We start from the raw sequence: 17,518 nt of genomic DNA on the forward strand, positions 1-17,518 counted from the left end.
CAATCTTGTTTTATAGGTAAACAAAGTATTAAATCAAAAAGATGCAAAATTTTGCTGCAAAGAATCTGTTGCCTGCAGAGACCACATTTTCTACTGCAAGCATCAAATTGTTTCCTTCACAAAGTAGCAGATTTAAAAACAAGATGAAAGGAGCAGGACACTGCATTTAGCACAATTTTTTCTGTTATTGAATGTTGTTATACACAAAAGCCATTTTGTTATCCTCTGAAAGCGACAATGACTGCACCTTAGAAAATTTTCTGTTCCTCAGAAAATTTGGAAAAAGTTGCTATAGAAATAATAACCGCAGCTCAGGCAACCCACTCAGAAAACCTCCCTGCAAATTCTAACTTGAAATAAACGTAACAAAAAATAATTGCAATTGTGATATGAATGTTTTCCTACAGTCACCAAAAAATGCAACAGAATTTTTCAACAGCTTTAAATTATGCTAAAAGGTTTGCAGTCCCTCCCGCATCCACTGTTCCTTGGGCAGAGATGATAACACAAGCTGTGGAGGATTCCCTGTTTCACATATGCTGATCAGCAAGATAGCTGCTGCCTCTGCGAATGGCTAAGAGGAAAGCAAATTCCTCTTAGCCTTGAATAGGCGCGTTAAATTGTGTTTCTTTTCTCTGTCCAGCCACAGGTTTTCCAGAAAGCTGCAGAAGCATATTTTCTTTAAAGGCTCTTCACTTCTGCCAAATCTGGTCGAAATTGACAAATGTGATTTCCTAAATTCTTAAGGCTAAAAACATAAATTTTTTCTGTAAGCAAAAAAGTATTTGTAGCACAATTACTCACAACAGGAAAATATACCCAAATGAGTTTCCCCCCCTCAAAACAAATAAACAAACAACATCTCTATTCAGAGACATGCATGGATTGAATAGTAAAAGGAACCTCTCAATTTCTGGTGCTCATCTCAGAGGGAGTTCTGCCAGTGCACAAGAGCTATATAAGCTGGTGTAAGTCAAAAAGATTGAAATATAATTTGCAATAGTTAAAAATATAAATTAAAGTTGGTTTTACTTCATCCAGGAAACCCTTGAATATTTTCACTAAACAAATTCTATATTGAAGAAAGATCTAAAACAAAAATCATAGCTCTTTCTTCCTCTAATGAAGTAGTTTTCTTCAGAAAAAAAATGGCTATAGCAATACATAAATGTGTCTGACCTTCAGGTCGTCTGCTATTTTCTAATAGCCGTGAAGGAACTTGTACTGCAGCATCTTTAGGATAATCCTTCAGAACAAGAAGAGCAGAAAAGCATATGTCAAAGCTTTTGGAACCAGTAGAGAAAATTCTAGAAGCAGACAGGACTGCTGAATACGTGAGTGTTAGCATATCTTATTCCAAAACCTTGTGTTATTGCAGCGTGGAGATGCTAAGACTTATCCCTACCGTAGAACCATCTGGACTTTGCAGTCAAGAACTAACATGACAATTTGGGATACAAACTGAAAACCCAGTACAAATTCAAAATATGAATTCCAAATACTGATTAAGAAGTGTATTTTCCTCATCTATGGCCAAAGATGTAGAAGTGAAATTACACGTGTTGAAGTTAATATATGTAACAAGTCTCAAACAATTCAGCCTCACCCACACAAGCAGAATTAAGCAGACGAGTCAGCAACTGTAGAACTGAAGGGACAAAGTTGAATTTCCTCAAGTTGGAATCCATGAATAATCAGAGTCTATGTGGGGTCATTAAATCAAGTTCGGGAAGTAAAAAATCTCTTATCAACTTTATTTGATGGTGTGGAACTGCAGAACAGTACTCCATCATCCATATAAGAACTTTTGCTAGCTCACCAGCTCTGCTTTGAGCCATGCAGAGACTTTGCTGCAATCCTTTTACAGCATGCGTTAATTTTGTCCTCATGCATGGTCATCATAGGCTAGATCCCCTAGGCATAGGTCTCCACTGTATGCAGGACATAGCAAATATAAATTAATCAGAAATAAGCCTTTTAATTTTAATTGTTAAAGAGTGCTATACAAACTGATGTCCATTTCAGTATCTATGACAAGAAGAGAAAAAAATACAGGAAGTTTAGGGCTTTTCAAACAAATATTGTGCAATGCGCAGCTGCCTTTTCAAAGGAAGAATTACTCTAGATTTTAAAAACAAGCATACCCTAAGGAAATTATACTTGGATATAGACTATGCAACAGGTAGTAGTACACTAAGCAAAGGCCCTCCAAACATTTCAACATGCATATCACATTAGGTGATCACATATCATCATTATGTGATCACATATCACATGTGTGCATATCACAACTCATAAAGGCAAGCATCTGCATGGTCATTCTGCAGAAGCAGAGCGAAATATTCAGTTGGTTACCAGAGATAAACAATTTGCTACTCTTCTACAGAAGCTGAGCACGTAACTTCTTGAGATAAATGTGGTTCTCTCAGTCTAGGATTGTAGGAAGCAACCGTAACTTTTCTTACTGTTTGTGATAAAAACATAGGTTCCGTAGAATTTCCTCTTGAAAGTAGATGTTCTGGATGTCCTTTAGTACTCTGGATATCTAAAATAAAAGCAATTTTACTGCAGTCATAGTGATCTCTAATGCAGTTACAGCATACCTTGTCTAACTCAAATCTTAATCTTTTCTCTCTCTGTATCTTTGAAAATCTAAATATAATGAATTTCACAACACAAATGACCACAGCCATCAACCCAAAAAACTCACAAATGTTAACAAATTCTATGAGAGTGGAAGATAGCTTTGCTTTACAATACAAGAAAAACTTTCTGAAAAACGGAACATCTGAAAAACTGACAAGCTTTGGGCCAAATTCAAGTCTGACAAGACCAGAGGGGCATTGAAAGTTACTTGTCTAAGGATACGTTATAATTATATGACAATATACTTCAAGTAAGAAAGAGAAGGAAACTCAACACAGTATATTTCAGTATCGAAAACTAACCTACCTTTATAAAGCCAAAAAAACAACATCTTATGAAGCTCTTTGAGCCTTTGATCAGAAAACTCCAAACTCCCCTCCAAGAACTCCAAAGACTGATAGGGTTCTGTTAATCTAGCTTGGACTGACCATGTGACCCTGCACAAGTGCCTTTCCATATGGGGAACAAAAGTATGAAAGCTTGGGGCGGGGGGGAAAGTTTAGCAAACAAAGTTCTGCAAAACTGCTGCCACTTATGGTATCAGAACACAAAGGTCACTTCCTAAATTGTAAAACTACTGCATGGTTGAAAATAATAATGATTTTACCTCAAATCTAATCTGAATATCAGTGGTAAATCACATACCTGGTGCAGTGCTGCAGGGGGCTCCATCAGTTAAACTACCAGATAAAGCCCTGTTTGCTGACAAGGCTGGAGGAATACACGATGTTTCATCTCTAACCAATGCTGCATCAGACGCCTGGCAGGGAGGGACCACTTCGCGAAGCTTCTTCACAGAAATTTTAACCTTTTTAATACAGCCACCAGCTCCCGTCACAGTGTCAATGGGCTTCTTCTTGTGGAGGCTAGTGGAGTGGATGAGCACATCACCAGCCGTGAAACTAGCCAGTGAATCCTGGCTAACGCTAGAATTGCTTTCCACCTCCATGAAGACCTCAACACACAGGCTTCAGCACTTAAACCTGGCAACGGAGTTTTAAAAACAACGTTATTATAAAAACAGCCACTGAGCAATGCTCCCGAACCGCTTAGGTGCGAGGCGCCCACAACGCTAGAACCTACGATTAAGGAAACAGCAAGCGCGGGCCAAGCGCGAATAGAGTTTAGGCAGCAGGAAGCAAACCGGCTCCCAGCCGCCATTTCGCAGGCAGCTGGAGCCCCGCCGCGCCCGGGCCCTCGCCGAGGGGACAGCCCATCTCCCGCCTCGGCGGGCCCGGCGCTACAGGCACGCACCCGCGGGTCTTCCCGCCCCGGCAACAGCGCCGCGGTCCCCCGCACGCCACCCGGGCCCCGCCGCGGCCTGGCCCGGCTCCGCACCGCTCCGCGCCGGGAGCGCCCGCTGCCATGGCAACGGCGCCGCTCGCGCCCACGCCTGGTCCGCTCCTCAATAGCGTCCGGGGTGGAACACGCAAAGCGACTCTTCCCGCTACAGACCAGGCGCTACGGCAAGCAGGAAGAGAGTGGGGGGGGAGCTTTAGAGCGCTGCTCTCGCGTCGGGGAGGAGGGTAAAGCTGCCTCCTGCTTCCGCACCCGCCGATTCGCCGCGCAGCCGGCAGCGGTGGAGGGGGTGGGCTGGGCGGCGAATCGGCGGGGCCGAAAGTGCTGTTGTTTGCCGGGTCGCGCCTTCATTCTTGCCCCCCGCCCTGCCTGCCCCGCGTGGCCCGGGCTCGGTGACGGCGCGGGTGAGTGCGCGCGGGCGGCGCGTGCCGCGGGGGGGGGGTGGTGCGGGGCTCTGAGGAGACGGGGCGGGAGGGGGGTAAGGCGCCGCGTGCCGCCCAACGGCCGCCGCCCCCCAACGGCCCCTTCGCGAGGGAGCCCCGGCGGCCTTGCCCCGAGCGCGGCCGGGCTCCCGGCGGCCGTTACGGCCTCGCCGGCCGTTAAAGGCGGCGCCGCGAGATACGGGCGGCGGGGCAGGTGGAGCCGGGCAGAAGAGGCCCCCAAAACGTGTCACGTCGGTAACGAAGCAGCCGTCCGTTGGGTGGGTTTTGCCCGGCGCAAGCCAGAGGTGCGGGTGACTTGGGATGCGCCCTGTGTTAGCGCTGCGCTGGTGTTAAAACTGAAAGGTGGCGTGTTCAAATCTAGGTTTTTCTGGGCGAATCGTCCTTAATTCAGAACGGAGTTGAGGTAAAGGTGCACAGGCCTGGTGTGTGCTTGTCTGTCTGCTGGGTTGGAGCTTGGCCTGAGGAGCATCTCCTAAGGCAAAGAAACTCAAGGTGCCCTTGGAGGGGAGAACCAAAGGATGTAGTATTTAAAAAAAAAAAAAAAGAAAAAGAAAGAAGTGAGAGACAGAGTTCAGCTGAAATTGCTTCAGCTCCGGCTATTCCACCTCAGGTTTGACCTCAGCAGATCGCAAATATTGGCCAGGCCTAATTTAACTTTAATAGGATGCCATTTATGGAAAAAATAATGTATTTTTTCTCAAGACAGAAGATCTCCTTGCATGTATTCAGTCGGTTCAAGAGACTCTCGGGATGTCTAATTTCCAACTTGTTCACTCACTTTTGGTGTCAGCAGATCTTCCTACCATTGATTTTTTTCTTTTCTCCAGAGCAGAGTCTAGCCCTCTGACGTGAGATAATGCAGCGTAACCTGTGCACCGAGTGCATTTGGTTATCAAGCCCCCTTTTATCTCATCCTTTTCTCATCTGATCACGTGCGCCCGAACGCTGAGCATAGCTTGTAGCCTGAGAAGAGGAGCTTTGTATAACCGCATTGCAAATATGCTGCCTTAAAGTAGAACAGGTGAACCTGGTCCAGGAAGGATGCTGGCTTGCACTCTGCCTTTCCGACAGGAGAGGGCGCGGGGAAGCCGTCCCTTGCTGCCTGTTTGGCGGCCTGCATGTTAGAGGAGAGGGTTACACATTAACGCTTAACTTCCCGCGTCCTGTGGGTAATTACGTCCTGCCCTGATTTTTAGGGGGTTAGCTTAGCTGCCTGCCGGTTTGTCCTGTATTTGCAATTTGATTAGCTTCAGTAAAAGAATGCTTCAAACGTTGTCTTTTTTGTTGTTGTTTTTAATATGAAATCAATCAAGTTCTAGCCTAGCGAATCTCTACTATAAAAAAAGAACTTTTTCTACAAGTCCTGGCTGTTGTATCTTAACTCATTTCTTTAACTTGGTATTTTTCTTCTTCTTTATCCCTGGCACAAAAGGGCAGAAACACTTGGGTAGTATGTTTCCCCTCCTACCCACCTCTGGAGGTGAGGGGTGTACAACTTATTTGGCTTCTTGCAAAAAGGAAAAAAAAACCTTAAAGGGCCTGTTCAGCTTTTGTGGGAAAGGATACCACTGACTTAAGATTAGGTAATAGGCACTAATGTTTTTTACATCACTGAAAAGAACTTTCTCATTTAAGTTTACAGTGCATGTTTCATCTGTAAGAACTCACATCTGTTAAGCGTGGATAAGATGGAGATAGCCACCCAGTGGGACAGTAATAATAATCCTGGTGATCCAGTATGTCCAGTCCATGTGGCCTGCTCACATAATCACCCACTGTCGTTGCTGCTGTGGTGTATTCAGAGCTATCTACTTCCTTTAGCATGTCTTGTATTAAAAACTGCAATGCCTAATTTTCAAACTACGTTTAGCCCAGAGGGAAGTAATCTAGGCTATGTAGGGCTGAGGCTTAAACCTGAAGCCTGCTGGGATTGTTTGAGCAGCTCCCTAAGAAGCTATATGGTGTGTTAGTCAAGGTGCCAGCCTTGTAGAGGTTCTTCTATCACTTTTCTTCTTTTTTTTTTTTTTTTTTCCTTTTCCTCCTTTCACAGGCTGGGGGGGAGAGAGACAAAAAACAAATAAACTTGAAATATTTGTTGTTAACATATTGTAAGAATAAAACAGATTTGCACGTTTCCAGGAGCATTCAGCTAGCACATTTTGGAAGTTAAGGCCAACTGGGCATGATTTGTAGCTAGGGAGGATGTGCAGTAGAGCTGTATAATTTCATTGCCTTCTGTATGGAAAGTGTAAATTACCTGGGGAGGGACTGGTGCCTCAGACATTTTGCTTCAGACACATAAAATCAGATAGTGCCACTGTGCTGTTTTAAATTGGAGCTATTTCCCAAGTGCAGGTGCAAAAGCTTTGTGGAACGGTAGCTCTATAAATCTGCAATTTTAAGCTTACCGAGCTAGTGATAGAAGAACAAAACATCAGGTTTGTGATAAACAAAAACAATGAAACAAAATACGGAGTGTGAGAAAATGGCACTGATGGGAGTTGAGGCTTTTAGCTTTTTATACTTGGGAGAGGACAAAAGTCTTTTCTGTTCTCTGTGGGTTTTAACACTCTGTTTAATAATCTACTTGAACTGACTTTGTAGAACTGTCACTGACTTTTCTTATAATGGAGAGAAATGAGAGTGGCGTTGCGATCCGTTTTCACTAGTTATTTTCCCAGTTGACATTGGTGTTTCACTTCTCTTGAAACAAGTTAGAGCTTTATACTAACCTGAATAATACCTTGTTTCTTCTGAGTAACAGTAAGAATATGGTTCTCCCTAAAGCAATAAGCCATGTAATCTATCCATCCATGAGGAATTCTTGCTCAGGGGGGAGGGAGGTGTCTTAAGTGCAAGAATCACTTGTGCTCTTTACATCCCTTACCTGACTTGACTTCCTACGTAGCTGTAAAGTTCAACATTAAGAGCCATATGTTCTAATTACTCTGCTACTGAAAGGGAGGAGGAGGAAGAGTTCATGCTTGGGAGAGCTCCATAGTGCAGTCTTAGCGTCTTAGTTTTCTTTCTGCTGTGGAAATAATTATTAATATCTTTTTGTTCTTGTTCAGAAGGCTTATTTTTGCTCTCCCCTCCACACCACCAAAAGGCTGGAATAGTTTCTTCAGCTTTCTAAAACATGAAAAAATACTCAAAATTTGACAAAAGCATAATGCAAGACTAATTATAAGTTGCCTTTGCTAAAGGGCAAAATGAACTTTTTTTGCAAAGTGATTACTCTCCAGTGCTGGTTTTTCTTCTGCAGGTTGAGGTGATTGAAAGTGATGGCTCTTGTTCTTTTGACTGTATAGTACTAACTTGGGTTACCATCTCTGACAGGTCTTGTATAATATGTAAATTAAGGGGAAAGGAAGACTAGCTTTCAGTATTCCTCTAGGAAGCCTACTGGTATACTCTCTCAAGTCTTAACTTGTTTACCGTGTTGGATTACAAATGTGAGTTTTCCTTTAAGGTGTTTACTTAAATTCTTGGGTCCCTAGCTGTTTGTTCTTTCATTCTTCTTTGTCTGTTTTTCTTTCTTTAAGGGTTTTCTCATTCCTTTATGATTCCTTACATTTAATTCACCATATTAATTAACCAGAACGTTTACTCTAGTTTTTTTTTTTAAGCATTTGATGAGAAAGCAGCTATGCAGAAACTCTGTTTCTCTGATCCTCTTTGGCTTATAATGCTGCAGCTATTCAAAGCTGCTGTCATTTTGCACTTGCTTTTTTTTTTTTTCCTTAGTGTTGTTTCAAATAACACTGAAAAGTCACGGTAGCTAGAAGGCTAGAGAATGTTATTACTTGCTTCTTGTTTTCCTCCAATTTTATTTTATGCCTTTAAAAGCATTTATTAAATACTTTTTGCTCCCCCACCCCACCCCGCATGGTCATTTTATCTGCTTGAAATGCTTGCAGGCAATGATAAAAGAACAGCAGTTTGCAGGTGGATCTGGGCAGGAACTAACTTGGGTGCTGTTTTAACTGAATATATTTCAAATTAATACATTTCTTGAAGTGGATGGTTTGAAAGATTGCTAACAAAATTGCTTTTAAACACACTTAAAGAATATGTAAATTCCATTCCACTCCATGCCGTAAAATATTGTAGCTGATGCGTATGCTTTCTGTGCTTTTTTATCTTCAGAGTAAGCAACTGAGTCATAGACAATAGAATATGGCCGGACAAATATCAGAATCTGATCAGATTAAGCAGGTAAGATGTTGTATTCCCAGATGGTGGCTTTGAAGATGTTGTATTACTTCATCACATACAGTAAAAGACACAGGGCATGAGGAAGGACAAAAAGTACTCTAAGTTCTCTCTTGAGGTAAGAGTAGTTCTCTAGCAAACTTTTGACCACAGACACCGAATAGCATCTGATTTATTTGAACAATGACAGCACTAGATGCTGAAGTCTACTGAACTAATAGCAAATTTTTCTAGTGACTTGTTCTTTAAATATTAGTGTCACTGGGTGGTACGTGCAGCTATGCACAAAGAAAATTAATGCAGAATTTTTTATATATGTGTTGATTGTCTGTTCACTTTGTATTTATAGTTCAAGGAGTTTCTGGGAACATACAATAAACTTACAGAAACCTGCTTCCTGGATTGCGTGAAGGATTTCACTAGCAGAGAGGTTAAACCAGAAGAGGTATGTAACTGTTTCCTGCACTTTTGATTTTCCCTTTCATGGGAAAGAGAAAGCATTTAAATTTCAGAAGTGACTTTTGAAAGTTTTGATCTTTCAACTAGCTAAAAAAGCCAGGGAGCTGTCTTGAGTGGAGCATAGATGTTCAGTGTAAAGCTTCCAAGTGAGAGACAAAGTGAATTAGAGGAAGAGAGGGAAATAGCTTATCTGTGGTTTTGCTGCTCTACAAATATCAAAAGGTGATGACAAATAGGCTTTTTTGCACCTAAACAGCCTATTTGTGAAAAACAAACAAACAAAAAGAAAAACTCTCAATCCTTCCGCCATCTCCCCCAAATGCTTTTGATATCTTAGGTCACCAGTTAGAAAGTATGAACTAGGACTTCTTGAGGTCTTGTCGTCTTTTCATTAAGCATACACACAGGGAACCTTCCTTTTCTCACTGTTAGTACTGGCCGCTTATTGCTATTCTGTGTATTTTGTTTTCTGAGCTATCCGTGGAGGTTCTTGTGCCTTGACAGTCAGAATTCTGATAGATAATATCTTTAGGGACATGGAGGTTGCCCACCTGCAGTCTAGTTCTGTGAAGGTAGAATTCTATTGAAACGTTTCTTTTTCTACATACCCACATACCCTGCGTTGTTGTGAAACATAGAAACACAGGTCTGCAAAGCCCTGGCTGTTAAATCCAGTCCTCTGCATTGCAGGGAGCTCCATCATACAGTCATTTGCAACAAAGATTACGCTCTAGGTAAGATTAGTTGCGTGTTTTTTACCTCCCCTCCCCTGTTGAGAGGCTGTTTCATAATCTCATGATTTTGTTGGTTAAAAGTCTAATATCCTGCTTTTGCTTAACTATGCTGGCAGAAAAACAAAGAAGATTTAAACTAGCTCTTGAGCATTTTCTACCTGCTAGGAATTTTACTCCCCTGCCCCTCATGTATCTGTTCAGCTTTTGCTTTGCTGGACTAAACAAAGCTCTTCCCCCACCTCCCAAGACAGGTTCTTTGTTCTCCTGATCTTTTCTGCATCTATTCTAGTGGAATTTTTCTTGATTCAAGGTAGTCAGAATCATTCTGGGTAAGGTCCTGCCTCTGCCACCAGTTCATTTTGAATTACTTGAGCAATACAAGGAGTTTCTGTTAACAGAACTGACAGAAATGTTAAGGGGACAGCCTCTTTATCTTTCTGGGATGGCATTTGATTTCCAGTAAAGGATTACGCTTTGATCTTTTACTACCCTAAGTGTTACTAGAATTTCATTAAAAATACAGGTTCAAGTAGTCTTTTGTTGACGAATTGGATTCCAAGACCAAAGAACCCTCATGAGGGGGAATTACATTTGAAGGGTGTTGTTTAGATGCAAAAAAGAATAGTCTTAGATTCTAATCAGCTTTTTTTTTCCCCCCTTCCCCTGCTGCGATCTGCAAATGGACAAGACATGAGCCATCCGTTAACAGTGGAGGCTAGGAATAAACTTTCTTACAGGAACTTTGTTACATAATTATCCATTACAGAGCTTCTTGCAAAGCATCTGGCTCTGGCCACGGTTGGAAACAGGATAACAGGATACTGGTCTAGATGGGCTACTGGTCTGATCTGCTATGGAAATTCCTAAGTTCCTATTTGAAGCTGTAGTTTCTTATTAAATAATTTAGACAAATACCTCTAAGAATCGCCTGTGAGATTCTACATTTGTGAAAAACAGCCTCTGACCTCTTTCCTTACAACAATCTCCATTGCAAGTCTAGACTTCCCAAGGCACTATATCACAAATACCGCACCCTCTGGGAGAAGGGACTTGGGATAGTTCCAAAATTCAACAGAATTTGCTTCCTATTTAGACTTAACTCCTGCTTAACAGGTTTTACTGTAGCTGATGCCAGGTCAATGAGAGAGAAGGGGGAGCGGTTAGTTGCAGGGTTTTTGTCTTGTTTGCTTTCAGTCCCTCTACTTTTCACAACCCTTAGTGCTGAGCATAATCAAAGCAAATCCTCTTTTGCCAATAACCATGCAAAGTGATTGTCTTTTCTTTGTATCTGGAAACTTTACGGTAATAGTGATAGCTAGGTTTGGAACCAGATTGCAGAATATCTGATAGGCAGAATTGCAGCTTAGAAATAGGTCTAATAACTTTCTCTACACTTACATTAAAAAAAAAAAAAGCTCTAAATTACAAAAACAATTCAACCTGCAAAATAGGCCCAGGTATTTCTATCCCTGTCTAGCTGACTGGTAGAACTTCAGAAGGTGTTCTGGTTGCTTTTGTCAAGGTTAACCAAACAGGTACTGTTAGACTGATAGAGCTCATTGGAGCAAGGTCAGAAGAAGGGTAAACTGAGCAAGCAGACAGTAGACCATATCTGGCTGTCAAAAGTAGTAGGTATTTGTAAGCAGAATTTGAAGAAATGGAAACTAACGTAAAAGACTTTGTATTTGCTGCAGAATAAAATGCTTTTTTTACTTCATGCTCCATGTATTTCATGGGAGGAGTCCAAGGATGAAATGGTAATATATGCTAGTTTTAAGACTTTTTTCCATGAAGACTTTTTATGAGAGTGAATATTAAGACATCTCAGAGATCCCTCAGAAATTAAACTTTCTCAATGCACAAAGAGGGTATGTATAATTAGGCCCTGAGCTTGAGGCTAAACACATAACATGAGACATAGTCACCCAATCATATATGCCTGTATATGATTATATTTTCGTTCATATTCTTGGAATCTTTTTAATTACTGTTTGGACTCTTCTGTTTCCCTTTCCCTGTAGATGACCTGCTCAGAACACTGCCTACAGAAGTATTTAAAAATGACACAAAGGATCTCCATGCGATTTCAAGAGTACCATATTCAGCAGAACGAAGCTCTGGCAGCTAAAGCAGGACTGCTTGGCCAGCCTCGTTAGACAAGAGAGTACTCTGTTCAGACTTTTTAAGCAGTGCCAGTGTTCACTGGACAAGAACACATTTTGGATTTTCTACTCTCGGGATGTACGTCCAGCAACTCCAGAGAGAGTTCTAGATGCTGTTTGGAAGGTGGAGACCATGAAGGGTTACACAAGAAGTTAGTAATGGTTGACTGGTAGTGGAGTCTGTTTCTGAGGTCCTTTTTCTTGAACAATCAAATAATGCTGATACAAACTTGTCTAGGGCCCGCAGACTGGTATGTTTCGATTTCAGGGAGGTGGGAGGGTTATACTTTGTTTCTTCTGCTCTATTTCAGACGCCAAAAAAGTGTAATATAAAAGTACATACATAAATGTCTTGACACCTTTTTTATTTAATTCAAGTAAAATAAATGGGAACTATACAGGTGTATGTATGTTCTTTCCAAAGATTCATTTTTAAGACACTTCTTTGGAGCCATGTTTTAAGTTTGCTGCAGTTTTGTTTGTCCTCACCTACTGCAGAGTCCTGTTCATTCATTGCTGCTTTGAGTTACTGATAGACAGATCAAAGACAGTGGCTCTGTTTCAGCAGCTAGGGATGTGTGATTGTGTCATTTCTCTTCATTCAAGAAGAACTTCAGTTCTTTTGCTACCAGCTGCCCCCTCAGAATCTCATGCTCGTTCTTGGTCTCCTAGAGCGCTTGCGCGGTGGTGCTGACAGCATCAAGGCAAGGATAATGTGAGACAGCTGCTGTAACTACAGAGCTGGGGAAGGCAGGGAAGCTACCTGCTTACCCCTAGGTTATATTTGGTTCATATTTCACCAAGTCGTCCATAAGTGATACAAGTGCATCATTAGCACCCACCTACTCCCAAGGCAGCTTCTACACACTCCCTGTTTCTTTTGGGGGACCCTGGAGGTCCTCTAAACCCAGCTTCATTGCCTGATGAAAATGTAATGCATTTCTTCAGTAACATTAAGCTTGTCGGCAATTTTCTCCTTTCATTGCATGAATGTCAACAGAACGGGTGAAGTATGCACAAGACAATGTCTTTTTTGCTGCTGGATGAGTATGAAGACAAGTTTGTGAAAACTAACTGTACCAGTGTTGTGTTTTTGGTGTAGAAAGGAAACTATTCCTTTGACAGGATCTTAATATCTGAAACTCTAGTCAGATTGTTAGTACAGTAGAATGATGGTTCATTGCCATTTTATTATCAAATAGTCGTGTTCGGAAGTGCAGAGTTAAAAAAAATAAACAGAAAACGAAAAAAAAAAACCCAAATGTACTTCATCAGTTAACAACCACTGTAGCTAACAGGCACATTTTATTTTAATTCTAACTAAAAATACAGTGAACAAATGGAAATGAACATCTGGATTAGCATGTATGCTTTGAGACTGCAAGAGACTACTTCTGACTACATGGAGTTGTTTTAAGTCATTTGCCAGGTTCTGCTGTTAGGTACAAAGGCAACAAAAAAGAGCCTAATTCGCCCTTTTTATAGTCCTTCCTGTTAAAGGTTGCTCTTTACTGGTCATCTATTGCTTAAACAGTTGCCCATTGATGGCCGCAGCTACACTTGCAGCACTACTTCTGGAACCAAAATTCCAAAATGTAGGAAATCAATGACAACTGTTAAAATGAGCTGAATGCAAAACCTTAATTTGTAAAACAACATCCTGTACAAACCATAGTTTTTTGCCCAAAATAAACTAACTGGGTTTATTGTGTTCATATTACTGATTAAAACAGTCATGCCCAATAGGTATAAAGTGCACAGTTCTTTATAAGATTACACAAAAGAATATAAGAGTATGTACTCCTCTACAGGAGAGTATAAGAAAGAGTTGTGTGATGGTGTTCTCTGCAGAAGCATCTTGTACACTGGTGCTGGGAGCATGTGTTGCAAGACCTGCAATAGTTGATGTGATCCTGCATATGCTGAAATATTGTTAGCAATGTGTTCCAGGCTCTTCTTTTAGTCCCTTGCAAGAAACTAATTTTTTAATTGTAATTTTACAGATTGCTTCATAATGTTATATTTATGTTAATAATCCCCCTTTGAAAGATCTCAGCTTTTTTTGATCAAGAAGTTGCATATAAGCAAAAAAAAAATTTTTTTCCCTCCCAAGAGGGTAGTAGACACACATATCTGCAGAATGTTTCATATAGTCAAAAATTAAATTTTTGTTAACTTTATCAGGACTTAAAGGAAAATATTTTAAGCAGATAACGTCCTCTTCTTAGAATGCAGTAAATGCTACTGTTGGTCTTAGTATTGACCTTTTAAAACCATTTGTATATATTGGATAAATATACAATAGTAGCTGGAGATTTTTATTTTATTGAGCACTGGCAAAGTTTGAGTTCATACACAAATTTCTAGAGCATTATGCTAAGGAGCAGCAGCAACGTCAATCGTAACAGTTGTGGGATTAACTGCCTCTATCCCCTTACTGCTGCTCTGGTGGAAGATGCTTCCATGGCTGTTGGAAGGCTATAGTTTTAATTGTAACATTATAGACAGAGCAGCATCAAAGTAGGTTATATTAATTTAAGTGCATTCGTTCTAGGCTGTGGTACTATTTGCCTTCAGGAAACATTTGTACCTGCACCATAATAGGCCAGGTCTGAAAGAGGAGCAGAGCTGCTCAAGAGGAACAAGAATTGAGAAAGTGAAGTATGTAAAGACTCAGACGTTTACGTACAATTTTGTTTCAGAAAAGCCACATGAATTTATTATTTGGGTGACTCAACGGAAACTAAAAGTAAAACCAAACTTTAACTTCCCTTCCGTAGATCATAATTTTAAGATTTGCAGTCTGAACATTGTGTACATTTCTTCAGCGGTTCATGATTTTCCCCTACATGCTTTGCAGCAACCCCGACAAGTGCAGGAGAAAAAAGCCCTACTACCATTTTTGTTGATAACTTTTTTTTTCAATTGCTTGTGGCTGCTGCAATAGATCGAGTTGGTACTCTTTTAGAAAAGTGTTCTGGTGTACTGAGTTTTGTCTTGTTTGTCTTTTATTTTCAATTGCAAGCTGCTGACAACTCGGGAAACAAAACAGTAGACCCTTGCTTGGGAATTGTATAATTGTGGCAAAAATTCTTACTCCAACCTTGAAGAGTTTCGTTTGTTATGCTAAACAACAGGTGCATAAAGGAGACTGGAGAAAACAGAAACAGTCATGGCAATCGGGATCATTATATATATATATATATATTTGTATGTATATATGTATATGTACACACACATATATGTATATAATTTTTTTGACAGGAATCACCAGAAGAGTTTAAAGAGCATTTTCAAGAACACTTTTCTGATGCTTCCAAGGGAGAAGATACAAAAGTATTTCCTGCGAAATATTTTGACTGGGCAACTGCAACTACTGCCATTTGCAGAATAAAGGGAGGGGGTGAAACCTCATTACCATGTAAGTCAGCCATAAATAGCACTGAAGATGAAAGGCTGCAGAACAGCCATGGCAGGAGGCCTGCCCACATGCTTTGTTGTTAGTAGCTTCTCTCTAGCTTTTTGCTTCCAACAGCAGTCTGGAAAATGCTTTCCCACCTTGCTGTTTTCCTTGCTACTCTAACTCTCAGCGATTCAAGCCCTGACTGCAGCGCAGCATTGCAGGCTGTACAATGCAGTGCGCCTGCCACTTGTGCTGGACACTGCTCTGCTTGCTGCTCTTTAAAGATGCCCCAGCTCGACACAAAAATCAGTTCATATGCCCTTTAAAGGTGGAAGAAGCAAATAGGTTCCTATAGTCTCATTTATCTGCTTTGTACTATCCATATGACTGCTTTATCCCACATAGCCCATGCCTTGTTACCTTGGAGATACCTGAGAGCTAACTCTAATTTGGCCTAAGATGGTAAAGGCTAAAAAGGAGCCCAAATAAGGCAACAAGTCTCTAATGTCCTGTATTTTTTAATGGATTAACATAGTAACGATGTCCAGATTGCTACAGTTAGACCACAAATGTTATGCCCCATTTGTAAATAATGTACCCATTTTAAAGTGTTACGGCTTTCGTTAAAGTAGTCTTTTTTGTTAAACGTTAAAGGTAACTCATAATTGAAATGATCTTCCATTGTATCTTAATGTGCAAAAAGAGTAGAAAGGCCAGCTGAATTCAGAAGAGCTGAAGAGTTTAAGTGATGGGACTGGAGAACATTTATGTCTTTTGGGCAAAGTTTCCTGGGGCTGAGGTGAGGAGGATGAAAAATCAGTTTTCCTCATGTTTCAGTACTTGGGGATTTGGGGCAGGAAGATGTTTAAATATTTGTTAAGACAGATTTACTGTACTAAAGGTTAAGCAAGTGTTAGAGGGAGTTAGTTAATAAATTACTCACTTTTAGGTTCCCCAGTTTCTCTGGACTTCAGTTTTAAAACCTTCTTAACCCACTGTTATCCAGGGAAAACATTCACTCTTAAAATCTATAAAGATGTCACGTCCCCCTGCCTCTCCCTCCCCCACTCACAAAACAAATAGTGGGATGGGAACGTGTCACTTGGAGGTACAAACATCAAGCTGACATCTGCTACCCTGAAACGGAGCTGACCAAACAAACACGATGACTTCTGCAGGAGCTATGTGCTTCTAGTGACTGTAGTTTGTTTACAGATGTAGCTGTTAATTATGAACATTTCAAAGCTACTTCAAGTCGAAAATAGTTGCTATGCTTTTTGCACAAAGGATGGAGTCACTGGCTTTTACCTTTAGATCACCAGTTCTGTCCTAGCTCCATTCCATTGAGAAAAAACCACTTGCATTCTTCCAACATCTTTCAATCTGTGCAACTGGTGTAACTTGCACGTAAACCAAGAAAGATGATACAAATACATTTTAGCTTGGAAGTAAAAGTGTATCAATGCAACTAAAGCATTGAGCTGATGCAAAATGTCATAAGAGCAACAGTGAAAATTTTATCAAAAGGTTAATTTGCTTTGCTGACCTTTGACTGCCTTCTGCTTCCTTGTGAGCTGTTTGCATTTCCTGATGGCTCAAACCATGTTATTTAGAAAATAGCAACCCATAAGATATTGGCAACAGGACTTGTGGGTTGAGAATGATCTTTAACTTGCTACATTGATAGAAAGTGTTTCAGTGCCTCATGCCCTTTGTGTTAATTAGCATGTACTGGCAAAAGGTTGCAGCTATTCTTTCATCATAGCAAGATTACGCTATATTCTCAAAGACATTTAATTGGAAAGGCAAAAATCCTTATTTTGATAGTGCCTGAATGGAAGTCCACTATGAAGTCTGGGAACGTCTCCAAAAGCCGGCACAGTTACAATTTTTTCCTACAATCACCAGCTTTTGGATGTAGAAAAGATAAAAAGTGCTTATACCTTAAGCGTACAATCACTTTGCCATACCTACTTTTCTGTCTGTTCTGCCTAGTCAAAACTTCGTGAACCTGAAGATGAGCTACTGGAATGCTTATCAATTTGCTAAATCAAAGCCTTATGTTTCGACTCAACCATGTATTAGACACAAAAGCATGACTTTCAAGCATTAACCTGAGATATAATTAATTTTAACTAACGCTTCATTTAAATTACT

At 40.7% G+C, this 17,518-nt stretch overlaps 2 protein-coding genes across 18 annotated transcripts in view; one reads left to right on the forward strand and one right to left on the reverse strand.

Annotated features, from left to right (window-relative positions):
- The window catches only part of KIAA0586 (KIAA0586 ortholog), a 75,158-nt gene extending 71,045 nt beyond the window's left edge, over positions 1-4,113 (reverse strand). For 6 of the 16 annotated variants that reach the window (XM_068947415.1, XM_068947420.1, XM_068947425.1 and 3 more), the window contains exons 1-4: positions 3,901-4,023; positions 3,292-3,629; positions 2,457-2,545; positions 1,180-1,246 (exon numbers count right to left, since the gene is read on the reverse strand). In XM_068947415.1, coding sequence (XP_068803516.1) covers positions 1,180-1,246; positions 2,457-2,545; positions 3,292-3,595 — 460 coding nt within the window. In that variant the 5' untranslated portion in view covers positions 3,596-3,629; positions 3,901-4,023. Of the gene's footprint in view, positions 1-1,179; positions 1,247-2,456; positions 2,546-3,291; positions 3,630-3,729 lie in introns of all 16 variants that reach the window. The other 10 variants (XM_068947416.1, XM_068947421.1, XM_068947412.1 and 7 more) reach the window with 6 other exon arrangements.
- TIMM9 (translocase of inner mitochondrial membrane 9) lies at positions 4,112-12,368 on the forward strand. Of its 2 annotated transcripts, XM_068947427.1 has the most exons (5): positions 4,124-4,349; positions 4,750-4,865; positions 8,538-8,606; positions 8,953-9,048; positions 11,818-12,368. In XM_068947427.1, exons 3-5 carry the CDS (start codon positions 8,568-8,570, stop codon positions 11,950-11,952), a joined length of 270 nt encoding a protein of 89 aa, XP_068803528.1. In that variant the 5' UTR covers positions 4,124-4,349; positions 4,750-4,865; positions 8,538-8,567; the 3' UTR covers positions 11,953-12,368. The 2 variants fall into 2 exon arrangements, with proteins under 2 accessions (XP_068803527.1, XP_068803528.1); XM_068947426.1 differs by lacking the exon at positions 4,750-4,865 and having other exon boundaries at positions 4,112-4,349.
- The last annotated feature ends 5,150 nt before the right edge of the window (positions 12,369-17,518 follow it).

This window comes from Struthio camelus, chromosome 5 (assembly GCF_040807025.1).
Source record: "Struthio camelus isolate bStrCam1 chromosome 5, bStrCam1.hap1, whole genome shotgun sequence".
Lineage (NCBI taxonomy): Eukaryota > Metazoa > Chordata > Aves > Struthioniformes > Struthionidae > Struthio > Struthio camelus.